Source organism: Hippocampus zosterae, chromosome 7 (genome assembly GCF_025434085.1).
Source record: "Hippocampus zosterae strain Florida chromosome 7, ASM2543408v3, whole genome shotgun sequence".
NCBI classification, from domain to species: Eukaryota; Metazoa; Chordata; class Actinopteri; order Syngnathiformes; family Syngnathidae; genus Hippocampus; species Hippocampus zosterae.
This window is the reverse complement of record NC_067457.1, coordinates 1,472,395-1,498,936: the sequence shown is the minus strand read 5'-3', so window position 1 is coordinate 1,498,936 and position 26,542 is coordinate 1,472,395. Positions and strand designations below refer to the sequence as shown.

General features: G+C 46.8%; 3 protein-coding genes across 3 annotated transcripts; all 3 read left to right on the top strand.

Annotated features, from left to right (window-relative positions):
• The first annotated feature begins 448 nt into the window (after nt 1–448).
• On the top strand, nt 449–5,966 carry LOC127604377 (glucagon receptor-like). The gene is made up of 15 exons (XM_052071372.1): nt 449–571; nt 1,503–1,567; nt 1,960–2,062; nt 2,216–2,326; nt 2,579–2,700; nt 3,406–3,512; nt 3,581–3,737; nt 3,964–4,123; nt 4,269–4,329; nt 4,409–4,478; nt 4,564–4,655; nt 4,751–4,889; nt 5,005–5,046; nt 5,176–5,761; nt 5,793–5,966. The coding sequence occupies exons 1-14, from the start codon at nt 523–525 to the stop codon at nt 5,245–5,247; spliced, it is 1,350 nt and encodes a 449-aa protein (XP_051927332.1). The 5' UTR covers nt 449–522; the 3' UTR covers nt 5,248–5,761; nt 5,793–5,966.
• A 117-nt stretch (nt 5,967–6,083) lies between these two features.
• Nucleotides 6,084–20,718, top strand: wdr90 (WD repeat domain 90). The gene is made up of 43 exons (XM_052071402.1): nt 6,084–6,405; nt 6,598–6,692; nt 6,910–7,077; nt 7,199–7,337; nt 7,409–7,582; nt 7,752–7,878; nt 8,272–8,336; nt 8,423–8,478; nt 8,568–8,732; nt 8,804–8,830; nt 8,903–8,971; nt 9,156–9,266; nt 9,390–9,535; nt 9,606–9,663; nt 9,817–9,935; nt 10,142–10,303; nt 10,389–10,510; nt 10,722–10,838; nt 11,167–11,402; nt 11,610–11,746; nt 11,844–11,977; nt 12,118–12,248; nt 12,452–12,613; nt 12,727–12,855; nt 12,953–13,086; nt 13,164–13,192; nt 13,272–13,370; nt 13,883–13,993; nt 14,078–14,157; nt 14,256–14,358; nt 14,565–14,686; nt 15,130–15,283; nt 15,724–15,914; nt 16,028–16,196; nt 16,514–16,634; nt 17,250–17,421; nt 17,821–17,943; nt 18,074–18,242; nt 18,385–18,515; nt 18,955–19,098; nt 19,622–19,738; nt 19,822–19,906; nt 19,995–20,718. The coding sequence occupies exons 1-43, from the start codon at nt 6,393–6,395 to the stop codon at nt 20,150–20,152; spliced, it is 5,274 nt and encodes a 1,757-aa protein (XP_051927362.1). The 5' UTR covers nt 6,084–6,392; the 3' UTR covers nt 20,153–20,718.
• Nucleotides 20,719–20,868: 150 nt separating this feature from the next.
• Nucleotides 20,869–26,542, top strand: rhot2 (ras homolog family member T2). Its single transcript, XM_052071368.1, has 19 exons — nt 20,869–21,492; nt 21,984–22,042; nt 22,162–22,243; nt 22,351–22,394; nt 22,476–22,529; nt 22,622–22,674; nt 22,764–22,872; nt 22,968–23,069; nt 23,161–23,259; nt 23,354–23,462; nt 23,734–23,854; nt 23,965–24,049; nt 24,263–24,408; nt 24,498–24,598; nt 25,049–25,179; nt 25,256–25,336; nt 25,414–25,536; nt 25,683–25,885; nt 26,031–26,542. Exons 1-19 carry the CDS (start codon nt 21,456–21,458, stop codon nt 26,146–26,148), a joined length of 1,857 nt encoding a protein of 618 aa, XP_051927328.1. The 5' UTR covers nt 20,869–21,455; the 3' UTR covers nt 26,149–26,542.

Here is a 26,542-nt window from a genome sequence, read left to right as displayed (position 1 = left end):
ACTGGCTGAGAACATTTGAGGTCATTGCGATTGCTTGCTGGCGTGCTCGGAGATGTTTCCGATGTAAAATACGTCCCTCGGAAAATAGGCTTCGAGGATGTCGTCCAAATGAAGTGTCATTGTGCCTGCTAAGATTCATTCCTTTCATTTCATCCTCGACGGGCGGGCGGCCACTGCAGAGACTCGAATGCTTGTGTCCAAACCTTTAAAAGTCCCATTTCAAAGCGGGAACCATATTAAGGCTCGTGGATGAGTCATGACCAACTACTGAATCTGAAACAAAGAAGTGGCATACTAAAGGGGTCATACTAAAGATGGGGGGGGCATCCAGACGCCTGCACCCATTCTCCTCTCTCGCTCATACACACACACACACACACACACACATACACATCAGAGGGAGGTGGCTTGCCTCTTTTCACAGGGTGGGGTGGGGTGGGGAGGTGCGGGGATGACTGCCGCCACATTCTTCTCAACGGAATGTAAGGAGTGAGTTCCGCGCGCAGGTACAGTGTGACGACCATGAGCACAGCACGGAAAGTTTCCAAGCGACACTCCGCTGCGTACATCTGTAAGTGCGCTCTTTTTTTTCTTTTTTTTTCCGGCAAACGCCCCCCGCGGGCTTGTGACATCGATCTGACATCAATTTGATGTTGATGTCACATTGAATGACATCAGATGCCCACCGGGGATTGAACTTGAAACAAAATGTCACTCGGTGAGGAGACAGACGCTCCTTTTGCTTCATGCGCGGTCACATAATTGCAGTGATGACCTCGAGTCTCATTTCCATGCGGGAAGAGAGTTGCTCTTAGTGTGTCGGTGCATGTCGAACGAACGGCTTCTCAAATCAAGATTGAAGAACATGCGGTCAGGTAGTTGCCTTATGAATTGACTCACCTCCGGTGAAAGTGAATGACTAATTTTAAAATGTTGTCAGGGAGTTTTGCGTAAATTGTGTCCCACTAAAAGAGCACTTGAGCGCTCAAAAATGTGACTGATGTGAGGAATCCAAATTTAATGTGCATCTGCATGGCTTGGCTGATTTGGCTTTTGTGTGTGTGTGTGTGGGGGGGGCTGAAAAAAGTCACTTGTTAACCTTAACATTTGCTTTCAAGTGAGCTTGTATACAAGGGGCGCAGGGCATGCCTCAATGTTTGATGGGTGTTCTTTCAAATTCAAGAGGTTCTGGAAATATTTTCTTGACTGCATTGGAACTCGCTCACAATTGTTTTGACACGCCATCTTTTCGGTGATTTGTCCAAACGTCTTTGTTTAATCATCCGGTGGGAGATGACATTTGCTCCAGTTGGAGCTGGGAGACTTCGAAATCTTTTGGGAAATGGAAAAGGCCTGTGTAGAGAGGGAGACTGCCATGGAATGGCAAAATCAAATAGCCAGCTAGCATGATCAGCGTGAAGTTGCCTGTTGAAAACCGACTGAATGGCGTGTTCCCGTCTGGAAGTGAATGCTTCAAATTTGTGCTTTCTCCTCATTCTCAGTCACAATGGCTACGACAGGAGACGTGATGCCATTGATTTGTCTGCTGCTTTTCAAACTGCCCATGGTTAGTTTGTTTCCCCTCTTTTTGTGTGTGTGTGTGTCAAAAAGTGAGTGTTTATTTTTTAAAATTGGGATGAGTGCTAATTACAGCAGATTTAATTGGTTGGTTCCTTGTGTAAATTGGAATATGAAGTGGTCAGAATCAAATTGGAAATATCTCAAACTGGAGTTACAGACCCGTGCAATTTATTTGCCAATCTCCATAATTTGCATATTGCAGATCTTCGAAATGAATACTGTATTGTGGATTGAGAGGCGATCCTAAGAGTGTTTTCCGTGACACGCCGTCTCCTCTCACTCGGAATGACGCGTCAAGCGCAAAATGTTGGAATCAAGGTGCGGCGAGTCCTTCCTGTTGGTGGTGATGGCGGACGGGGCTGTTTGCTATCATTACAGATTGACACGGCCAGCGGGAAGGTGTTGGAGGAAACCTTTCACAAGTGGGTGCAGTATAAGGACGACTGTATCAGGATGATTGAAAACGAGCCGCCGCCTCCAGGTACGGAAACCTCTGGCTTATCTTGCAATCAGAGACCATATTGAGCGCGGCAAATGTCACTCGCTGTGATTCGCACGTGCACGGCGTGAAGAAGAAAAGAAATCTCAATAGAGCGCAAACGAAGCATCTCTCTCACCCTTTTGCCTTTTGCAGATGGCTTGTTTTGCAACCGAACGTTCGATAGGTACGCCTGCTGGCCAGATACTCCCGCTGGCGTTCTTGTCAACATTTCCTGTCCTTTCTACCTGCCCTGGTACGATCAAGGTAAACCAGTCTGAAATATTTGGAGAAACGCTGAGCATCAATATCCGAAATGATGCGCAATGTGCGTTTCATGACATTTTTTTTCCCCGCTTCCCGAGAACCATGTAGGCATGAGTACCATAATCATGATACTCACGCAACCATGGTTCAGAACAAAATGTTTTCTGGGCAGTAATTAGCGAATATAAGAGGGAGGAGAAGCACTCCCGTCAGGAAGCAAACTCAGCCTTTCTCTGTTTGTGTTTCATCCAGTGTCACACGGCGTGGTGTTCCGGCGCTGCGGCACCGACGGCCTTTGGGCTCGCGACGAGAGCGGCCACGTGTGGAGGGATAAATCCCAGTGCGAAGAAGAAGAAGAGGTGACATATCAGGAGGTAGGATGCCCCCAAATGAGCTTCGATCGCCCAGCTGGGGCTCTCGAAACATGTGATCTCCAGGGTATAATACGTGGGGGGTACGAGTAGGCCATGAACTGACAAAACAACATTTAGAGTGGGCGTGCTGGAGCCTATCCCAGATGTCATTAGGCGGTAGGCGGGGGGACGCCTTGAACTGGTTGCCAGTCAATCGCGGGGCTCACGCTTACATCTAGACTGAATTAATTGTACTTGTATGCTACCTGTATGCTAAAATGAAAGGAACAAACCGGGGCTGATTTGATTCATGCGAACATTAGAGGCAACCTTGAATCCAAGTTGGCAGGTCAAGGCAGTTAGGAAGAAGGCTTCTGAATAGCAAATCCTTTTTGTCATTAAATGAGCGGATACAACGAAATCAATCGCAGCACCTGCAGCTCCCGTGAGGTCAGAGCTGTAGTTTGTGTCGGCGGGTGAGAAGATAATGATGGCAGTCAATAAGTCATATCATAGAGTGTGTGCGTACGCCGCGCCGCTGCAGTGGCTCTCACCGTAACAGAGTTATTATCTGTGCAGGCAAGAAAAAAAAAAAAACATCATCAAAATAGCAGCACGGCGAAGCCACAACCCGCAATGGCGTCTGTCTCCAAATTGTTATTGGGGGGGGGGGGGGGACGTCATTTTGGCACTTTGCTCACTCGCATATGTGCGTACGTCTTTCAGATGTGGCTGAAAAAGATGATGGTGAGCTTCAGGACCTTGTACACGGCGGGCTATTCGCTGTCCCTCCTCACTCTCGTTACCGCTCTCGTCATTCTGCTGAGCTTGAGGTAAACCACGTTTGCTCTTTATTTATGGATAGTGTACAGAGACTATGATTATTTTGTTCTTTGGAAAGGAAACTGCATTGCACACGGAACTACATCCATGCCAACCTTTTCCTGTCCTTCATCCTGCGAGCCGCGTCCGTCATTGTTAAGGACACCATGCTGGAGCGCCACTGGGGCCGCGAGATCATGAAACCGGCCGACGTGAGCGACATGCTCAGCCATCGGGTGCGTTTGGCGTCCCGCCGTGGTCGAATGGCAGAAAACGGCGGGCGACTTGAACTGCAACGGTCCACGCCGTGATTGTGTGTATTTCATTTCGGGACGGTGTTGAGACAGCACTGAGAACTGTCTGCCCGCCCGCCGCGTTTCAAGAATTTCCCGACGCATCCTGGAAAATGTGGATGACTTTGGACCGGAATGTTCCGTGATATGTGGCTTTCTGTGTCCCCAGGCTGCTATTGGCTGCAGGATAGCGCAGGTTCTGATGCAGTACTGCGTGCTCGCCAACCACTACTGGTTCTTTGGAGAGGCCATTTATTTGTACTCTGTGCTGATTGCGTCGGTGTTGATCGACAGTCACAAATACTTGCCGTACATTTGTCTCGGCTGGGGTAAGCTTTAGAGAGGCTGATGACTTTGTCGACGATAAAACGATTTAATCAGAGACGAGCAAATGAAGCACATTCATTGCGCGTGCATTCATTCCGTCTTGACGTGCCGTGCTTCACATCGTTCCGCGTGCTGTCGTTGTCTTAGGAACCCCTCTTCTCTTTGTGATTCCCTGGGTAGTGATGAAGATCCTGAAAGAAAATAAAGAGTAAGTGTGTCCGCTAGGCCGCTTTGAAGCCTCGTGATCCCAAAGAGAGCGGGTGGGAATAATCCTTCTTTCCTCCCAGATGTTGGGCTCTCAATGAGAACATGAACTACTGGTGGATCATTCGATCGCCCATTCTTTTTGCTTCGCTCGTAAGTATGATATTTGGGACACACCGACCCTCGTGTCGCGCAAAACTCAAAGTGGTGGGTTTTTTTTTTTGCGCACCAACTCCAGATCAACTTTCTGATATTCGTCAAGATTCTGAAGGTGATTCTAGCCAAACTACGGGCCAACAACCAGAGTGACTATTCCGGTTACAAATGTCGGCAAGTGGCCACGCATTCAATTCGCGTAAACTGAAGATAACACGGAAAATGAACCTCGTGCGGAGTTTGAATTGTGCTGCTGTTGGTTTCGCTAGGCTGGCCAAGGCGACGCTGACGCTGATTCCCCTCTTTGGCGTTCACGAGGTCATCTTCATCTTTGTGACGGACGAGCAAACCTCGGGGGCTCTGCGCTACCTGAAAGTTTTCTTCTCGCTGTTTCTAAATTCCTTTCAGGTGGGCTGAACACGATCACCGCGGCCGCTTGTTATTTGATATATATACCGGTCCTCAAATGCTTCACGGTGTTAGCGTCAAACAGTGCATTTCTTAATTAGCGGTCATTTTGCAGGGGTTTCTGGTGGCGGTTCTCTACTGCTATGCAAACAAAGAGGTTGGTTTTTTTTTTCATTACTGCTCATTTTTCACTTTCAGTTTAAGAAAGTGAATTGGTTTGTTAGCAAAAAATATACAGTATATTTCCGTGACTAGCAGCACCACTTTCTTTGACTTTTGTGAACAGGTGAGAACAGAGTTGAAGAGGAAACTGCGCAGCTGGACGTCAGAAACGCGCCTTGTGTGCTGTGGACAGTGACTAGCCGGTGGTGACACCCACACTTTTTCAATTGCCACAGTGCCAGAGCGGAACAGGTCCTCGGACATCACAGGGAGGGCGATGGCTGATGCCTCGCCCACCCTCGACAGTTCTCTGCTTTTTCAACGTCAGATTCAGGGAGCTGACCAGTGTGACGAGGCCTCACCGCTCCAGTTTCCGGCAGTGATAACGGGCAACGGCACCCTGCAGCGTGCAAATGGTGACGACACTCTGGTGATGTCATCAGCAGGGATGCATGTGTCATTCCAAATTCATTTTCAAGACCCCGTGGAGTTACTTCCACATGTTGTTGATATTGAGTCGGACTGAACACAGGATTTATTGTTCATTTGAAATTACAGGTACAGTGTGATATCATTTTTTTTGGGGGGGGGGTGTTTAAAACTGTCATTGTTATTTAAAATGTCTTGTTGTCTCTGCGTATGAATTCTTGCGATAATGTATTTCTGAAGTTGTTCAATTGTTGTGTCAGTTAAAGTCAACATTGTATTTGGTTATATTTTAATGTGTGCTGGTGGAAGGAGTTACAATTTTGGATGCATCACACGCATGTATTTCAGATGGGATGAGTAATTTAAAAAAATAGCCATTGTTGCACAGCCATTATTAAATGTGGTGATTTGACTGTTATTGTTGTACAATTATTCTATAGGGTTTTTTGGACCAAAGGTATATCACATAAATAACATTTAGAACAGTGAAATATTTTGCTGTATTTTGTTCCCTACTAATGGGAGGAAATGTTTTCTGGGAACTACATTACCCATAAGTACTCGGACCAAAACGACCGTCGACGCGAAATGACGTAATGACGTTTGCGCATTCGTTGGCAACGGCGGCAAACGGAGCGGGAAGGACAGTTTCTTCGACAGTTGTTCGTTCATTTTTGTCAAAATTCTTTCTATTCTTAAAAGTTTGGACTGTTTCCTGTGCAGCGCTTTGAAGTTTATAGAGTGGAAAGAAGAAAAAAATAATTTTGTTTTGTTTTTACACTCCTGTCTGGACTGTATGTGGGTAAATATAAACGTAAACGTACATGACGGCAATTGGGCGAGTTGCCCTGACTTTGGCTCATCGAGTCCGCACCATTCAGTCCACGTGTGGTTTGGAATTGTTCCCCGTCCATGGCCGCCAAAGGTACGAAATTTGCTTATGAAATGAACTTCCGAGAATATGTCATCTGTCATGACAGCCCCACACTCTGATCCTTTGAATCCTTACGCGTTGAATGGCAGCCGTTTACTTGCTTGGCAGTGACACAATGGATCAATGTCTGAAGGGCTACCTTGATGTCTGTCTAAATCGATTGACGCCATTTTGTGTTTCTAGATGATTGGCAGCATCCATTCGTCAACATATTCAAAGAGTTCCGGCTTTCAGAGTGGCAAAAGGCATCCAAAGAAGGAGATGTGTCAACCTACACGGTAAACTTCTGTGATGGGTTTTTGCAATGGTGTTATTGTTCAAACTTCAAGTATCTATCGTGTGACGTCTCGTTGAACAGGTCTTTAGAAAAATGAACAAATGAATAGCTTTTTGACTGTTATTTTTATGAAATATCGAGTCGCTACGGCAATTATCTTCTCCCGATTTCCAACAACTAACTCCTACCTGTCTGTGTTTCCCGTGAAACCACCTTAGGACAAGACCCTCAACAGTGTCGTATTTCGGATCAGGGGGGCTGGCAGTTGCATTCGGCTTCCTAAAAAAACACACCAGTCTCTGGGTTTGAAGGGAAGATATCTGTACGTCCTCTTCAAGCCCAGCCCAGGAAAAACATTTTTGATTGTCCTGGATGTCACAGCACAGGTACTGTCACCGCACGTTGATCTCACCAGACACTTACGATGGTGATGAGACTGACGTAAGGTAAAGTTACTCGAGGAACTGCCAGCTAACTCCCTCCCTCTCTATCTGTTGTGGCACACAGGATGGCTGCGTGGTCCGCATCTCCATCTCCAACATGTTCAAAGAGTTCAAATCTACAACCACGTCGCTTCTCTTCCCGTTCCAGTGCGGACCTGAATTTGACCGGATCACTGAAAAGACACCCACGTTGGCACAACAACGTAAAACAACCGCCATCCAGCAACGTTGTCGTCTTCGACAGTGCTTTAAGAGCTTGTGTTCCCGCGGTTAGATAACAGACCTCCAGAAAAACCTCGGGTCCATTGGACCTGTCTGATGATGGATCTGCAATGTACGCTTGCCACCTACCTCAACCAACGCTACTACAGTCACCTTAAGAACGTCAAGCTGTGCGCTTGGATGTCTGTTAAAAGCTTGTTTACCAGTGACCTGCAGCTTAATCCTGGTGAGACCCCCAGCGTCCTCATCGCAGAAATTAAACCATGAATTAAGTTCAAATGAATGATTAATAGCAGGGAAGGTCAGCAGTTTTTCGTCAGTGCTACTTTGGGGCGGGGGGTGGGGGCTCACATTGGAACACAATGCTTGATGTCACCTCTCTGCTCTTGCGACAGAGGTTTCCTACCAAAAAGCAAAGCTCAAGGGTCTGCCCACTTCTGATGGCACTGGACCCATGCCCAGAGACATGATGTTTCCTACGCCCAAGGGACGCACCTGGCAAAGTTGCTACGATTACATCAGGTGACATATCCTTAGGGGGGGAAAGCATTTTGTGAAAGGCTGACTTTATCCACAATCAAACCAGCAGCTTTAATAGGGATTTGAATGCGACAGGGCGTGGCTGGCTCATGTCCCAAGCGAAAGTCGGTAACCAATCTCACAGAATGCCACTTAAGCAAAATGTCACCAAAAGTATATTCACAGAAAAAAAGAATCCTGACAAATTAAGTTCTTGTAAAACCTGTGCCTGGTTAGTTGAATGCAAAGTGTCGCATGAATGGATGACGCAGGGCTATTGGACCTTCTGTCATCTCGTGGAAGAAGATTTCATTGTTCGTCCTCTCACTACACGTCGCTGGCAACGAAAGAGCGATGAACAAAAGGCGCATGATTGTCTAACGTGTCTCCGGCCAGGTTTCCAGTCGAAGGAGATCTAAACTGCGGTATCATACGAAAAGGCCCCTTAAACGTGGAGACGCGTGAGTAGCTAATGGCACTTGTATAAATGCATGCATTTCTTTTGCAACGGAACCTGCACTGGCGATCACTGTCGGCTGTTTTCCAGCAAACGAGCCCACCCTCATAGAAGAAGAAGAAGCCCAACCCCCCGACCCGGAATTGGTAAGAATGATTCTCAACAAAAATAAAAGTCTGCTGTTTGTGCAGAGCGTTCGGTCTTTTCCATTTGAAAATGTCCGCTTTGGCGTTAGGCGGTCATACCCGAGCTGCCCGAAGTCGTCTGCGAGGTGGCGGATGATCCGCAGCCTGAGCAGGAAGCACCCTCCAGTCACCACTCCAGTCAACCCTCCACTCCACTTCCGGTTGTGAACGAGGAAGACGAGCTCAGTCAACTCCCGGAGGAACCCGAAGATGAGGTGAACTTTGTCAAAAGTGAGAAATGTTATTGTTACAACGGTCCGCAGCTGAAAGCGTTTCGTCCTGTCAGGTTGCTGACAGTCCCGAAGAGGTGCAGGTAAGATAACATGACAGTAAATGCGGTCAAAGCAGAGCTCTTTGCACTTTCGCCTTTCTTCTCTTGTCGCAGAAGCTGTTGCCAGACCCGATTCTCCGGCTCAGGAGAATTATTGGTTTTGGAGGAGCCACCACCAAATGTGTAGGGCATTTTCAGCACCACATTTTTTGTTATAAATGTATACATTCTGTCCTCTGTTTTCTTTAGTCCACACTTCAGATTTAAACAGTCCCACCCACCCCCATCCTCCACTCATTGTGACAGAATCGGTACCAGAGAAGCATGCATCATCCTGGGTCATCATGTGTGTGAACTTCTCTTTTAGGCCTTATGGACCATGTCGGGCGATTCCGTGGTCTACCCGTGTCATGCTATTGTTGTCTCTATGAAAATCGACTCCAACGAGCAGAGATTCTTCATCGGCCACACCGACAAGGTAAAGCCACCTCCTCCGACGTATCGAACGTTGCCTTTGCTAAGTGCCGGTTCAGCCGTGACTTGTGAGGATAAGCGGTGTATTGACATCAATAGGATAGCTTTGCGTTTGTCTGTCTGGCAGGTGTCTGCCCTGGCTTTCAATGGCAACACCACGTTGCTGGCCTCTGCACAAAGTGGTAATTACTGCGTGATTCGAATATGGAACTACCTCAAAGGAAATTGCATGGCCATGTTCAGGATGCATGCTCATTCGGTCACCGCGCTCAGGTAATTCCAAGCTAAACACAGTAGAGGCAAGCACTTTGCCTGCGGTAATTGTGCACTTTTCTATTCAAAGCTTCTCATACAGCGGCGGCATTCTGTGCGGCGCGGGCAAAGACAGGCGCGGTAAAACGGCAAGTACCCCGGGGTGCATAATAACCCACCGTATACTTGACGGTGTTTCAAAAGCTCAGTATGTCACCAATTTGGATTTCAAACAAAATGGCATGATTGCTTTTGTTCGAGCTCAGTTGCAGCTGATCCATCTTTTTTATCATGTTTAATAGTTGGTGGTCGTATGGAACACGTCCGGTGTTGGCAGCGGTGGGGAAGTGAGCATGTTTGCCAAGACAAAAATGGATGTGGATATCAAAACAATCAAAATTGCAAACTTTGATGAGACAAGGTACACTCCCTTCTTCTCTGTTGGTACACGTTTGTGTCACTAAAGTGTCCTTCACGCGAGTGTGAATGGTTGTAACCTTGGATTGTGAAAGTTCAATTCCGTTGAGTGTTTTGTGCGTTCCATGTGCTCTCCTTCATTTGTCACCGTTCCGCCCCCTAAATAGTGGCTCTCTCCATACATGTTTGTGCGCCGCGCTCTGGTTCCAGGCTGGTGTCATGCGGCCATGATAGCATTCGTCTGTGGCGAGTACGCAAAGGCACGCTGCGCTCGTGCCCAATCAACCTGGGGGAATATCGCCCATTGGATTTCACCGACGTGTCCTTTCAGGAGGGTGACTCACCCGAGCAGCATATTGATGACAGGCTGCTGTGAGTGAGCGATCTGCTCCCCTTTCAGTCCGGGAGCATGTGCGCTTTCAACGAGTCTTGCGCTCTCTGGCTCTCTTGCTTGCAGACTCGCTAGCTGCAAGAGCGGCCACGTCTTTGAAATTGACTACACCAGACTTGTCATTCGGAATGTCAGATGGTTGTTTCCGGTGCAGCGGGAGCAGCAGGAGAGGTGGACCCTCGAGAAAGGTGGGTTTGGCCCCTCCCTGAAGTGCACCACTTGCACTAACAACATGGCTGCTAACAGAGTGGATGTAGTTTTGTTTGAAATTTGCTGTACATGCAGCAAATATCATATATACAACAATAATGAAAAAAATAAGAATAACAAAGACAGGAGAAAGTACAAAAGCAGTAAGACTAAGATCCATTTTTTAATGTAAATGTGTGCTTTCCCCAGATCCAGGTATCGCCATCAACAGCCTCAGCGTGTGCTCATCCTTCTGTGCCACAGGCTCCGAAGATGGCTTCTTGCGGCTGTGGCCTCTGGATTTTTCCGGCGTCTTCCTGGAAGCCGGTAGGGACCATGCAGGGGCGGTGTAACCTTTACTTGGAGAAACCAGGCCATGCAAATTCCCCATTTGATAATGTAATCATGAAGGCTCGAATGCACTCCAGACCTCAAACGTTTTGCACAGCTCTCACAACCAGTGAGCTGGAGCATTTTCATGAAACATGGACAAATTCAGCCTGTCTGTTGCATTTGAAGTATATTTGTCATCGATGTTATCCTGAGGCTCAACATTTTTTAGGTTCAGCCGCCTGGCCAATTCCCCTTTCGTGCATCATTTCCAAGCGACAAACTTGGCCTGAATTGAAACGTTCCGACCCGCTGGTTTTCTCAGAACACGAGGGTCCCGTGAGCCTGGTATCTGTGTCATCAGACAGCATGCACGTCCTGACCGCCACCTTAACCGGCAACCTGGGATTCCTTGACGTCAGCAGCCGGGGTTACAGCACGCTGATGAGGTCGCACACGGGCACCGTGCTCGGTTTCAGTGTGGACGGGGTTCGTCGGCATCTCACGACCGCCTCTGCTGACGGCTCCGTTCGCATTTGGTCGATGGACTCCTTGCATCAGGTCGGTCGGTGACATTTTCAGGCCACCAACATACATGAATTTGTTTCCTTCCATGAAAAGTGTGCTGCCATTGTTGAGATGTTTTGACTTTGATTCTGAGCTTAGTCCCACGGTGAGCAGGCTCTTGCAAAGAAGCAGCTCACTCTATAATGCCCCCAATATATATATATATTTTTTAATTTATTTTTTAATCCATGTTGTTCACAGCTGTATGACTTTGTGTCAGAGGATAAGCCGTGTTCAGTTGCCTTTCATCCAAGCGAGCAGATCTTCTCTTGTGGCTTCAGCTCGGGCATCGTCCGAGTCTTCGATATCTCCTGCGGCAAGCTCTTGGCTGAGCACAAGTATGTCTGCGTCGTTCCCGCCGGGTTGGCGGATGCGACCCTCAAATAAAAGTGAGCGTCTCTTCCCTCTGCGTGTTTTGTCTCCATGCGCGCATAGCAGTCATCACCGAGGTGAAGTGGTGGGTCTTGTCTTCTCTCCCGATGGAGACTGCATGTACAGCGCAGCCTCCGAGGGCTCCCTCGCACTCTACAACTCCTGCGACAATGACAGCCACGTGATCCGAGTTGTCTGTGCGTAGTACACGCTCATGCCGGTGCACAAATTAAGCGTCAAGTGAACTGCTCCTGGGCGAAGATGAATTTTGACTCGGTGGCCAACTGAAATATGAAATCCCAGGTGCAGTCGGCTCACTGCGTGACTCTGTGACTAGGTGGTGTGGTGGCCCGAGGCACCGGGCGTGCTCCCGATGCTCTTACAGTGAGCAGCGACAGCCGCTGTTTGGCTTTCGTGGGGCCCTCGGAGTATACCATTACCATTGCCGATGCACTATCGCTTGAAGAGGTACCCTTTTGCCTCCCGCCCAGGCCGTGAAAACGCACACATTCATGCGTCTTCCATTTTCTACACCAAACTGCGAAAGCACTTGAACGGGCAGTTTGAATTGAAACAGAAAAAAATAGATTGCGACGGCAGTTACGTGTCTTGAAATAGTTGAATTGAAGCAGTGCCGGTAACGCTAAAGGGCATGTTGTTTCTTACTTTAGTTGCTCCGTCTCGACGTGAGTATTTTGGATTCGGAGAGCACCTTTCTGGATTCTGCGCTGAAGGTCTGCTTCTCCTCAGCCTCCCCTGAGCATTTGTTGGTAGCGACATCCGCTAACAAAATCCTCTGGGTCAACACTAAGACGGGTAGTCTACTCCGGCAGGTAGAGGATTGGAGATGATTTTAAATTTTTTTTTTAAGCATAAAAGGTCACCCTCCAACATTCCCCCCCCGATTAAGCATTGATTGACTTCAGACTGCTGTTTTTTGTGACAGGTGTCCAAGGTGCACAAGCATTGGTGTTCCTCTCTGGCTGTGAGCGAAGACCGCCGATTTTTGGTCACGGCGGGACACAACGCAGTCAAAGTGTGGGATTATAACATGCATCTTAGTTTGAACTCGCAGGTACACACAAAGCAAAGCCTTTTTATGTTCAATGGAAAGGTGCGCTGACATTCCCTGCGCGTTCTGGTATGTCATTGTCACAAATTTTGTTTCCCAGATGTTTATCGGTCATAGTCAGCCCATCAACCAGGTGAGCTTCACCCCTGGACAGCAAGGTGTGGTCTCTGTGGGGGACGCCATTTTCCTTTGGGACTTTCTGGCCCACCCAGTTGACTTGCTACAAACCGTACGGTAGTACTCGCCATTAAATGCTTGTCTGTTGAATGAAAATGCGTGCCATTTCCTTGACGCTTTGTCTTTCCCCACAGTTTGCCATCGCGGTTTGCGACCACCTCAGGTAGAGTAAATGTGGTATATGACATAATTACAGCATTCAACTCCTGCCGCGAATGATCTGATTGACCGTTTGGATTAAGCTGCCGATGAGATGCCTCGGGAAAGGGCACCCCTACCCTTGTCTCCGCCACCCCCGCTTGACGTGAGCGCCGTGGACTCCAATGAAGTCGAGCTGAACGGTAATAATTAAAAAAAAAAATATATATATATATATATATTTTAGAATTTAGAATTTTTTTAGAACACCTCTGGCCATGATACACTCTTTGGAAATAATAAAGTTGCTCAAATGACCTTCAATTATTTATTATTGACGCAACTGTCAAGAGGGTCAGTTGTTCACGAAAAGCCCACTTTGTGTTTTTTCTTGAAAGTGAAACTGGAATCCATTTTCAATTACGGCACGCCACTTAGAAGCAATCTGTCAATAATTGCCGTTGGAGCGCCCCTTTTTCATCAACAAAATCATTTCCAAGTCCAGAAGTACAAAATCAGTGCCAATGTACGGACCATTTGAGCCCATGAATGATACAGTGCTGCCTTTGCAGCCTTGGTGAAGTGTATCAAGCAGCTTGTTGCTTCGCAACAGACTCGCAGGCATTGCCTGCATTTCAACTGTATTTGGCTCTTCTGGCTGGAACTGTGAATTTTGTCTTTGAGACTTTAATAACGGCGTGTCCATTTGTTGCAGTCACCGCCACTGGTTCAGAGCCTAGTTCTCATCCTAGGCCAGCCACGTCCTTCTTGAAAATCACAGAACTGAGAGATACCATCAAACTGGGGAGCCATCTTCAAAACAGTGGTGAGTCCCCACCTTTGGTGGAAGTTTAAGAATCAAATCAATGTATAGATGTCCATTTACAGCAGTTTTTTTGGCATTTTATAGATTTCACAGGGAGGAAGCCCTTGCGTCCAGATTGTTACCGACACTTCATCCCACGATTTAAGAATTCCACTTTTGATGAGGTAAAAACGTCACTCGTACATACAGAAATGTCTTGTGCAAATGTTATTATTTTTGCTGTTGTTGTTTTTGACTCGTCAAAATATTTTCTTTTGTCAAGACTGCTGTGACTCCTCAGCCGGGCGAAGCAGGCATGACGCTCAAGGCAGTAATTGGTTACAACGGCAATGGGCGTGGCAACTTGGTTTGGAGCCCTGACCAAGGTTATTTTCTTTTACTGCATAAGAAGCAAAAGTCAAACGATCATCTATGCTGTCTTAACAAAAGGCATTAGTGTCACTTCAATGCAATTGCGAAGAAATGTGAGCATGTCCCCTGTAGCTCCTTTCCCCACAGGAGAGCCCGGTGATTGTTTTGTGCATTCATGCAACTCCTTATTTTCTCTCTTTCTTTTGTGTGTTTGTCACAGGTTTATTTGCATACTCCTGCGGTGGTGTGGTGGTGGTGGAGAATGTCAACTCGGGCCGTCAGAGACATTTGCAGGGCCACAGGGAAGAGATCTCCTGCCTTGCTATTTCAAACGATGCTCAGGTAAGAAGACACCAGAAAGTCAGTGTCAGATATTACTGGAAAATGGCCAACTGTAACACAGACAAACCTTGAGGTCTAATCACCGAATGGTGCAGGGGGTGCCTCCCACGACCGCGCTCAGACTCCAATTATGTGAACAGGGAAAAAGTCCCTCTAGAACAGGAGGCCTTCTATTTTTAACTCACTTTCGCCAGGAGAAACAGACTCACACACAAGAAAAATACATTCAGTAACAAATTGATGGCTAACTGGTTTAGAAATCAGAAGACGACACTTTTTTCCCAACTATTCAATATTATTTGCTTGAGCGGGCCACAGAAAATGAGTATGACGCCTTTTATATCTCCCATGTTTACAGTACATGAAGTCAACAAACATACGGTGGCAGCAATAATGATTGTTTCACAGACCAAAATGCTTTCTATTGTCCCGCGTTTCTGCAGATGATGGCATCGGCTGCAGGCAAAAGTGCCAACAAGAGCCTCATTTGTGTCTGGGCCATCCCGAGTGGCGCTTGTCTGTGCACCATTTCCTACCACAGAGGGGCAGTGCAGAGTCTTGCTTTCTCCAAAGATGATCGCTTCTTACTCTCCATTGGTTAGTGGGGACAAAAAAAAAAAATCAATATTGCGGATGTTTTGTTCTTTTTGTCTTCGTGCAACATCGACCCATACTCGTTGATCGCTGAAAGCCCACCTAGCGTGTAGAAATCTGCGTTTTTATTCGCAAATTTATATTTCTACACACGGTAAATTGACTAAATGTAATGTGCTGGCATGTGGGAAAGGAGGGACACCGTCACGGATGCACTTATCGGGAAAGAGAACGGCTCACCACAAACACAATGAGCCTGCAGTACCTCAGCTTACTTACGCCCACTTACATGTAGAATCGGGATGTCATTCCACCCCTCCAGGTCCCACCTCTAAAAGGCACATGCATCTCCACAGACACTACAATACGTACAATATTTTCTATACATGTAAAATTTGTGTGTGTGTGTTCACAAAGCCCGCTTCTATTCACCGCCATGTTAGGAGACTTCTCAGATCCAACAGTGGCTGTGTGGAGCAGCAGCACTTTCCAGATGCTCGCCGGTGAGACCGTGTTGGGGCCCATCCACGACGCAGCCTTCAGCCCATCTGTGGCCCACCAGCTGGCCTGCGTAGGCAGCCAAGGCGTTTACTTTGGCCTCTTCGACAGCCATAGCCAAGATGGTGATCTCAGCGTAAGCAACTTGCGGGGTCACTGCTTTGACCCCATCACAGTTAGATCCTCTTTGGCCTAAAAAACGCCCCCCCCCCCCCCCCCCCCCCCGCCTGACTTCATCCATGGCCACAGCTGGAGAGAGCGAGGGCGCCAGTCGAGGTGGGCGATGTGGAGCTGACAGCTCTGTGCTACCATTCCGACTCCTTGCTCTTCACCGCCACCAATCGAGGACACCTTTGTGCTTGGGACATCAAGGCACAGAGCTGCTTCATGACATGGGAGGCTGATGAGGGAGAGATTGGTAAATAGTCGCAGTTCGTTTGTTGGTGCTTTTTACGTTCTAGATCAGTGATTCCCCACTAGTGCGCTTTCAGAAACGATCACGTACTGCATGTCCCGGTACTACAAATATGGGGATTGGGAATGATTTGTAGTTTGATGCAGTGTTGTAAAATGAAAAATATGTGCTTTGGCTATTTCTGCAAAGGCAGTCTTTTTCTCTCACCTCTGGACAAAGGTGATGCATTTGTCAAGCTTTCCTGCACCGACAGGAAATCCTGATGCTTTTCTTCACGTTGTTTGATTTTTTTTTTTTAACCCCCCCCCCCCCCCCCAAAGGTGTGTTGCTGTGTCGAGGGAACAGTCTATTGACAGGCAGCAACACCCACTGGCTGCGACTGTGGGAGGTGGAAGCTGTGCGGCGTATGAAGCCTCTGGGGAAGGTGTCCAGAAAAGATGGGTTTGTTGCGCCACCTAAGCCTTCATCCGATTCACATTATTCATATCCAATTATTTGTAGCCTCACCTCACATATTGACAAACAACAACAATGTATGCATAGCAATTTAAGGTTTTAATTTGGACGGAACGCGTTGCCATGAATGAAGTGCTGTTGCTATGAAAACATTTCAAAAGGGTTCAAATGTAGCACTTTTTTATATCTGCAACAAAACATTCTTATTCAGATTGAAGTGTTGCGTCGGAGAATACTCATAAAAGGGTGATTATGGCCTTTAATATCATTGAACAAGAGGGCATAGTCTTGAAAGCTGATCATTCATTTCAACATTTTACAGTAGCCAAACATCTGGATGTTAATAATGATCATATTTTGCCCTCTACCCTGTCAATTGCAAAAGGCTGTGACACTTACTTTTTTCACCAAGCGGTAAATTAAAACATTGCAGAATAATTTCCGAACCGTTTCCGTCATACCTCGGTACCTCGGGTAGTACCTTGCACCTTTTCATTTTCATTGATTTCAAAAGGGCGCGCTCGAAAACAGTAGAACATTGTGTTTTTGCGTGCATTTTGTCAGAATCATAACGAGCGCCTCGGCTTTTGTCTTCCACAGCAGCGCATCGGTGGTGTTAAAGCGGGAGATCATGCTGGATGGAGCCACTGTCAGCGCTGCCTTTGACCACACAATGGACATGGGCATCGTGGGCACCACCATGGGGACCTTGTGGTACATCGACTGGTTGGACACCAGCAGCATCCGGCTGGTCAGCGGCCACAAGAGCAAGGTAACGATGGCAAATAAATGGCTGGATTTGAGAAGGGCAACCATGCAGGGGAGTACTGGACTGCTTTTCCCACACGGAAGTTAAAAGTGAATAAAAATGTTGCGCCGCTGTGAGTGCCTGAAGACTCGCCCGTATCAGCCTCTCCTCGCCGCTGACCTCCTGCGGGGTTCAAGATTTCGTCGGAGCATGCTGATTGCAGACGTGCGTGGCTGAAAAAAACAGCTCGCGGCTCTTGCTGGTGCACCCATTGAAGCCAAAAATCAAAGAGGAAAAGCAGAAAGCCTCTTATTATTGAGTCTCTTGACTGAACACCTGCTGTCGTATTCAAATAAACTTGGCCTTACATTTTCCTGCTGAATTTCTTATCGACATTTGATTGGAACCTGCTCTGCGGTCCAGGTGAATGATTTGGCCTTTCAGGCGGATGAAAGCCACTTTGCCACTTGCAGCGAAGACGGCAGTGTGAGGGTCTGGTCGAGCCCCAGCAATGAACTGGTGGTGCAGTTCCAGGTGCTGAACCAGGTGAAGCATGAACGATTTAGAAACGTCTGCATTTTTCCTCGGCATTGCGATCGTGATTTTAAGATGCCACAATTTGTGATCGATGGCTTTTGTTGTTGGGTCCATTTGTGTGCGCTCTGCTCCGTTTCAGTCGTGTACCTGTGTGTGCTGGGGCCCTTTTCCAAGCGTGCAGCGCGCGCGCCTAGCGGCAGGATACGGAGACGGCACCCTGCGCGTCTTTCGACTCTCCACCTCTGAAATGGAGAGGAAGCTGCAGCCCCATCGCGTTGCCGTCACTGCCATCCAGTACTCTGTCAACGGTGAGAGCCGGGCGGGGCCCTTGACACCTCTTAAGTTATTTCCATGCTGGTATTTCTTCTCCTGTTGGGTCCGGTGGGCGCTTGTCAAAGACTTTGACGAGAAACCGTTTGTGTGTTAATCAAGCGTGCTGTAATTAACCAGGTGACGTTATCCTCTCTGGCGGGAAGAATGGGCTCATAGCTGTCAGCCGTGCCTTGGATGGGTCAACCATCCGAGTTTTCAGGGACCACAAAGGAGCTGCCATCACCACCATCCAGTGTGTTCGTGAGCAGGTGGAATATACACACGGTTAAATTGCACTTCAGATCCCTCAAATGTGCTAATGGTATCGCCACACTCCGCAATCATATCTGAACAATGCAAAAAAAAATGAGAGCAATAAATGGCGTGGAGTGCCGTGGAGAACACTTCGATTTTTAATCTGCCGCATATCTAACGAGCACCTCTTCAACTCTTTAATTAACGCCGTTGAAATTGGGTTGTTCTTGTGAAGTGGCACTTGATTATTCAGCCAGTGCTGTTGTCAAGGTTTCTGCCACCCTGCGGGGGTGAACTGCCTGGCATTTCCTTTTCTCTGCCCTCAGCAGCCGAGTTACACAATGTTCAGGATCTTTTGTGACACGTTTTCAACAAGAGAGAAAAAAAAAACATTTGCTGGAATTCTTCTCTTGACATTTTTTTTCCTGAGCCGTTTGCTGGTCTTCTCCCCAGTGTAAGGACTTCGGACTGGTGGGGAACGAGCTGTGGTTGGCTGCCAGCGTTGACAGGCGCGTCAGCGTCTGGGCGGCAGATTGGTTCAAGTGCAAATGCGCTTTACTCGACTGGCTCACGCTCGCTGCGCCGCCGTATTGCCAGGTACTCCCTCACCTCGCAGTACGTGGCAAAGCACAGAATATGCCACTGAAAATGTCATGTGCTCTCAAGTAAGCTCTGCAAAATGAGTCATTCCATTTACCAGCTTGGACATGTCCTTTCATCATATAATCATTGTAGTAGACGAAACGAAATGTATGCGATTATTAAAATTACACCGTTTTCCATGTTTCATTTTGATGCAATTCAAGACAAATTTAAAAAAAATGGAAGAATTGTATTTCTTTTCATCCCATGGACCCATACACGACACCGTAAAGTACAAACGGTCGAGTCCCATCTATTTATTCTTGAACCCCTTAATTCAGCCGACAGAAACCTAAAAGTTGTCTGCTAAATCCAATTTTAATAGAGATACTTGCTTCTTCAAGGGAACCTTTTCAGAGAGACACACCATTGACTCAAACGTACGCTCAATGCTCATGTTTGGGCACTTCTAACGAGACCTCAGTTTCATTGTCCTGCATCGCATTCTTCACCCCCAATCGCTTGTGCTGTATTGCAGGATGACCGCCCGCCCCCGAGCCTGGCTGCCTTCTGCCCGACAGACCCCAGCCTGCTCATCTACACTGGTTACGGAATAGAGAAAGAGTTGATTTTCTACAGCCTCTCAAAGAAAAGGGTACCCGTCTTTCTTATCTGAGCCTCCGTTGCTGACTGGCTGATCAGTAACATTACATATATTTTTTTATGTCCTTGTACAAGATCATCAAAAAGATTGCTTTGCCTCACTGGGCCACGTGCTTCAGCCTCTCTTCCAAGAGTCAACTCATAGCATTGGGGTCAAAAGGTAAAGTGTTGCCCAGAAGCCACACAAGGTTCAAAGATGTTTGCAACGACAATCTGACCGCTTGCCTGACCTTTGGTCGTCCTTCCAGAACGCGTGTTGAAGCTGATCAAATGGACCAGCGGCAAGTTCCAAAACTTCTCACAGCACAGCGACTCGCTGCAGACGTGTCGTTTCTCGCCCTCAGGGACACTCCTCTTCTCTGTGGCTCATAATGAGATTCTGCTGTGGGAGGTGAACGGCCTCTGAGAAGCCTCTTTGGTTTTTTTGTTTTGGGTCCCCCCCAAGTTCAAACCTCGCAGGTTTGTGCCCATCCACGTGTCTATATGACTTCTCGCATTTTTTTTTAGGATACATTTTGAGGGAAAATAGCCCCAAGTTTAGGTCACTTTGTTGTACATTAATATGTAAATAGTGTTCAGGCACTTTCATTTAGGTTTTTTAAAAAATTGCATGTATGAGCCAACAGGGGATTCTCCTTTTTGTTGCTCCTCAGAGTTCAAATATAAGAACGTGAAAAATATTTCATGTTCCAGAATCCCTTTTCCCATGAAGGAACAATGCCACGGTGCTGGCTGGAAACAAGGCCTGCCTCCTCCTCCACTGTTTTCTCGACGCATTGATATCAACATTTCAGAATATCAAAAGCTGATCTTGGAGTTAACACGTGTCGGCTGTCATTTTCAAAAAGTGAAGCCTGATGCATAACAAAATGTCAAGGACAGAAACAATCACCAAAGTGAATTTGATGCCATTTTATTTTGTTTCATTTTTGTCCGGTGGTTCTTAATTGCAATAAACTGAGGCCTATCCGAGTTGACTTATGGGCAAGAGGCAGGCTGGTTGCCAGCCAACAACCATTCAGAACAATTTAGGAATCATGTTGGAAGGACGATGGAGCACCTGGGGGAAGCTTATCTTGGAGAACATGCAAACCCCACACAGGAAGGCGGACATGAGATTAGAATCTTGAATCTCCTGTGGGGCAGATGTGCTAACCACTTGCAACACTGCTGCTCAGTTTCTACACAATGACTCTTAACGGGTAAGTGAATCCACAGATGTATTTGTGTCGTTTCTTTTCAGTGTTGCAACCTTCAGCATGTGCCACCGTCGACACACCCAGTCACTGGATTGATACTTTTTTCTTTTGTTTTTTTTACACAGGATTTGAAAATTAATTAATTAACCTTTAGCTTTTAAATATTATTTGTATACAGTTTGCCAGATTGTTTTAACAGAGTTTGTCACATTTAATGTAGTTGTTTTGTGTATAATTAAACAACAATTTAATACATGAACGAATATTAAAATATTTTAACTGTCCGGTCTATTACAACGCAACCGTGTGTAGTTTTCCGTGTGTCCCGCAGAGGGCGTGTTTTTACGTTCATCCTTTTGAACCGGAAATGTACGAGTTCACCTTGTGTGGAAAATTTACAGCGGAGGCGAACATTCGTGTTCGGTTTTCGCGAGAGTTTTTAAATTCAAATGAAAGACAAATGTCCCCGTAGGGTCGCGTCGGGTCTGGCTGTTCGAACAGGGGGGCAACATGAAACAGGACGTGAGGATACTTTTGCTGGGGGAACGTGAGTACAGTTTGGCGCTCTGATGACGGTTAGCCGATTAGCAAACATTCGGCTGGGGCGAACTTAGTCAACAAGTAGGTTCTTGATCCGAGTTGCAGGCGGGATGTTGTAGGAAATGTGATTTAGATGTCAACGTCGATAACTTGGCAGCCTAACTCTAGAATAGTTTTATATCGACCTCACGCTAAAACTTTTTCTGCATTTGTTGTTGCGATAAGGAATGGGATTAAGTTGGTTTATTGAATTATTAATTTATAATTATTTTTCAAGTGTTTAAAATAAGAAAACCTTTATTTGTCTCACAATGGAGAAATTCCCATCTGTATCGTGCAGTAGGTTAAACGTGTACTTGATTATTTCATGGGCATTTGTATTTCATTAAATACTTAGCTATAAGTGACGAAATAAAACAACGATCATGTGTCATTAATGTATTGTGATGTATGTCGATTTGATTCCCATTGTCACCTCCCTCCGATTCTCGCGCTCAGCCATGGTGGGGAAGACTTCTCTCATCATGTCCTTGGTTGGAGAGGAGTTCCCCGAGGAGGTCAGCATCTGCCCAATCCTCCTCTCATCATCTACTCTCTCGCTGAGTGCAGTGTGATGTGACTTTAATATTACATTTGTATCCCATTTTTGGAAACGCCGATCTATGGTGACTCACAGGTTCCGTCTCGAGCTGAAGAAATCACCATCCCGGCTGATGTCACTCCAGAGAAAGTGCCTACACACATCGTGGACTACTCGGGTACCTTGACATGCGGCACAATCTGCAACATTATAATAATTGTATTTAGTGTGTGTTAGGAATTTTGTACAAATGTGCTTATTGTTATCGTGCAATATCCTTGTCAGAAAAAGAGCAGAGTGATGAGACCCTAAGAGAAGAGATTCTCAAGGTGAGTACATAGATGGATGTGGAGTGCGATGGATCACCCAAGTAATAAGCATGGATTATTAAATAATCTCGTCCCACATAGGCCAATGTGGTGTGCGTAGTCTACGATGTCACCAACGAGGATTCAGTCGAGAAGGTAGTGTTTACATTCACGAGTGCTTTATATTCATTTGCTTGCATGTGCATCGGAAAATGCCACTTACGTTCCATAATGTTTTTGTTTTCCAGATCAAGACAAAATGGATACCTTTAGTCAATGGCAATGCAGAGAAAGGAAACAAGTATGTTAGCAACTTTGGAAGAAGTGATTAATGTGAGTTGCTGTTGCATTTGCCCTATCTTTTTTTGTTTTGTTTTTGTAATCACGCAGAGTTCCAATCATCCTTGTGGGAAACAAGTCAGATCTACGTTCGGGCAGCTCCATGGAAACCATTCTCCCCATCATGAACCAGTTCTCTGAGATTGAGACGTGTGTCGAGGTAAACTTGACCTGCCCATCTGCACCTTCCATTCAAATGTTGACCTGTGCCTCAGCCGTTCATGCACTGTCCTATTTGCTTTGTTTCCCCTCAAGTGTTCCGCTCGGAATCTCAAAAACATATCAGAGCTGTTTTACTATGCCCAGAAGGCAGTCCTCCATCCCACCGCCCCTCTGTATGACCCCGAGGACAAACAGGTCGGCTGTTCTTTTAATGAATGAATTCCCAGTTTCCTTCATTTCAATGAGTGGTATTTAGCGATTTACGACTTCATTTTCTCTCTGGCAGCTCAAACCTATGTGCGTCAGAGCGCTCAGTCGAATCTTTTACATCTCCGACCAGGACAACGACCGCATCCTCAGTGACGCTGAGCTCAACTGTTTTCAGGTGCTCATCACAAGCATTCGCCGCTACATGTTCCAGTTGGAAGCAAAGGCAATTGAATGTATTTTTATTGATTTATTTTTGAACCCTCCATTAGAAATCCTGTTTTGGAAATCCACTGGCGCCACAAGCCTTAGAAGATGTCAAGACAGTTGTCTGGAAAAACACCAGCGATGGAGTGTTGGACAATGGCCTGACCTTAAATGGTAAATAGTAGGGATGATGTCATGTACATCCATACACAGACGCGCATGCATGGCTGAATGCACACGCACTAGTAAATACTGCTATGACTAAATAGGTTGGAAAGTTTGTCAAATGTTGCATTGGTGAATATTTGTATTTTTTGTATTTTATCTTGCCGTTTTATAGAAGATAAAGACCGTTCACATATTTGAAAACAAACAATAACATAGATTAATTGCTTTTTTTTTTTTTTTACATTGTCACTCACTGCTAAGCACTCTCATTTTCCAGGTTTCCTGTTCCTGAACACATTGTTCATCCAGAGGGGCCGACATGAAACCACATGGACGATCCTCAGGAAGTTTGGTTACGATGACAACCTGGAACTGACTGACGATTACCTTTACCCGGCGTATGTCAGCTGATGTTTTCTGCTGCTCTGTTGCAGTTCTTTTTTTCTAGTGTGTGTGTGTTTGTATTCACTCGTCACCGCTTTGTTAAAGCTTGTTTTTGTCACGACAGCCTCCGGGTTCCTGCAAGCTGTACCACTGAACTCAATGATTTAGGTCACCAGTTCCTGCAGCGGCTGTTTGATAAGTACGATCAAGTGAGTAAGGATCTCGACTGATAGTTCTATCAGGACTGGGAATGGATCCAATGGTCATATTAATTCGTCTCAGTGCTTCGCTATCTTTGATAGCTTGAATAGCAAATCGCAATGGATGCAAAGGTTCACTGTACGAATGTGAAGTATTGGCTTTGGGGGGTGGGGGAGGTTCTTTTTTTTTTGCACTACTTTAATATGCATTTCCCCTCTCAGGATAAAGACTCTGCGCTGTCACCCGCAGAGCTGAAGAATCTGTTCTGCGCTTGTCCGTACATGCCGTGGGGCGCTGAGGTCTACATGACCGTCCCGACAACCACCGAGGGTTACATCTCTAATCACGGCTACCACTGTCAGTGGAAGTACGTGCTCGCTTTGTGAGATGATTTTTGATTTCAGCCTCCGCTCGATCATTTGAGCTTCTTGCTATGGTTTCTTTGTTCGCCTGCAGGCTTTGCGCTTATCTCGACATCCACCGTTGCCTGGAGCACCTCGGGTACCTCGGCTACCCTGTCCTCACGGAGCAGGAGTCGCAGACTGCTGCGGTCTCAGGTGTGCGTGTGTTTTTCTTTGCCTCGGGTACTGATTTATGTCCACGACAGCAATGCAAAATGAAGGGCAGTAACTGAGAACATGATGCATGCTACGTGTAACAACAATCCCAGTAAGAGGATTATTAGTGTGGATCCCATGCAGAGTAGGCGAACAGATCAACCTACATCTAACTGTCCTTGAGGTATGATGCCATCTACAAATGTTGACGCATTTGTTAAAATGGAATACTTTCAAGAGTGGTTCCTCGCCTCTCTTCAATCCAAAATTAACAGAATAGGCCGTTGGGAATAAATGAATACAATTCCATGGAACGACAGTGCCTCTGGTGGTTTATTGCTGTTACTACTTTTTCCTGTTCAAAAAGCACGTGTGCAGTGTTCAATTGCAGTATTAGCCCATCTCTTGATGTTTTGGTTACGTTCAATCTTTGCTGTTGTCCAAGCGCAGTCACGAGAGAGAGGGAGGAGGACTTGGAGAAGCGCCAAACGCAGCGTTCGGTCTTCCTATGCAAGGTGATCGGACAGCGGGGGACGGGCAAAACGACTTTTCTGCAGGCCTTCCTCGGCCGCAACTCCGTGGTAGGATGCCATCTGTTAGCCGGCGGCGTGAACTGCCGGGCTGCGGTCTCACCGTCGTGTTGCGTTGCTTGACCAGAACAACCCGGGCGGCGGCGGTGCCTTTTCCCCCTTCGCCATAAACACGGTTCAAGTTAGCAATCAAGAGAAGTCCCTCATCGTAAGTAGCCACGTCCTTCAAATGGATGACGACGTCCGTCCGAGTGTTGACCGTCCCGGTCGTGTCGCGTTTCGCAGCTCAACGAGGTGGACGTGGAGGCGGACTTCCTGAAGGCGTCGGACTCCCACTGCGACGTGGCTTGTCTCATGTACGACGCCAGTGACCCACATTCCTTCGACTACTGCGCCAGCATATACAAGGTTATTCCAATGATGTAATCATCCGACACACAACAAAAGTGAATGAAAACCCGTGTTTAAACAGCGTAATGTTGACGAAACCCTGTCGTTTAGTCCGCCGCACCTTCCCGTGATCACTTTTTCTGTTACAATTTGTTTGGATTCAGCAACACTACATGGAGAGCGACATCCCGTGTGTGCTGGTGGCCTCCAAGCACGACCTCCCCGAAGTCAAGCAATTCCACGGAGTGACTCCGGCCGAGTTCTGCTCCAAACACAGACTGCCTCAACCTCTGCCCTTCTCGATCACGTTTCCCCAATCCGACGCCGAGAACGTCTTCGCCAGACTTGCCTGGGCTGCCGTGTACCCGTATGTTGCACATTGCTCCTCGCCATTGCTCGTACCTGAAATGAAAACTCACGATAGTCAAGATTCAGCCTTCAGGGAAAACGAGTCAATCAGTTTGTTGCCTTTGTTGTTAAGTCTGCCCTCTTTTTGTGTTTCTCCTCCGCAGACACCTGAACGGCTCAGACATGAGCAACACGTCGTTTTGGCTGAGAGTGGCGTTGGGCTCGGCTGTGTTTGCGGTTGTGGGTTTTGCTTTTTACAGAACGGCTGTCAGACTGAAATGAGCCGGGACCAGCTAGCTTTTCTGTGCGTTTCTCACTCCAGCCGTACTGATCCAGATTCCCAATACGGTTGTAATTTGCCCCGGCGTGTGTTGGAACTGTCCTGATGTTTCTCAACGCAGTGTTGCGATCCTGACATTTGCTTTTTTTTTTTTCCTGCCATATGCAACGTTTTTATGCCTTACCTTTGCCTAGTGTGATGTCCGCTTGGTGCATTGATTCCACAAACAATAATTGAAGTCCCAACGGGCGTGCTGTCAAAATGGACTCGAGAGGTCTTTTATCAATTGAGTGTTAATGAGATTGAAATGTTTTCATCGCACATGCGAGCGTTTCCTAAACGGGATTGAAAGTGAATGCCAAATAAACTGGGCTGCCTGTTCAAAAGATATCTGCA

Bases quoted from the DNA above. Each gene is read 5' to 3' on its own strand.
- LOC127604377 (XM_052071372.1), top strand. From the start codon at position 523: ATGAGCACAGCACGGAAAGTTTCCAAGCGACACTCCGCTGCGTACATC. The intron at 1,568-1,959 runs GTTAGTTTGTTT...CTATCATTACAG, and splicing joins TGCTTTTCAAACTGCCCATG to ATTGACACGGCCAGCGGGAA. The intron at 4,330-4,408 runs GTAAGTGTGTCC...CTTTCCTCCCAG, and splicing joins ATCCTGAAAGAAAATAAAGA to ATGTTGGGCTCTCAATGAGA.
- wdr90 (XM_052071402.1), top strand. The intron at 8,337-8,422 runs GTGAGTAGCTAA...GCTGTTTTCCAG, and splicing joins CCCCTTAAACGTGGAGACGC to CAAACGAGCCCACCCTCATA. The intron at 9,267-9,389 runs GTAAAGCCACCT...TCTGTCTGGCAG, and splicing joins TCATCGGCCACACCGACAAG to GTGTCTGCCCTGGCTTTCAA.
- rhot2 (XM_052071368.1), top strand. From the start codon at position 21,456: ATGAAACAGGACGTGAGGATACTTTTGCTGGGGGAAC. The intron at 25,180-25,255 runs GTAGGATGCCAT...TTGCTTGACCAG, and splicing joins TCCTCGGCCGCAACTCCGTG to AACAACCCGGGCGGCGGCGG. The intron at 25,886-26,030 runs GTATGTTGCACA...TCTCCTCCGCAG, and splicing joins GCCTGGGCTGCCGTGTACCC to ACACCTGAACGGCTCAGACA.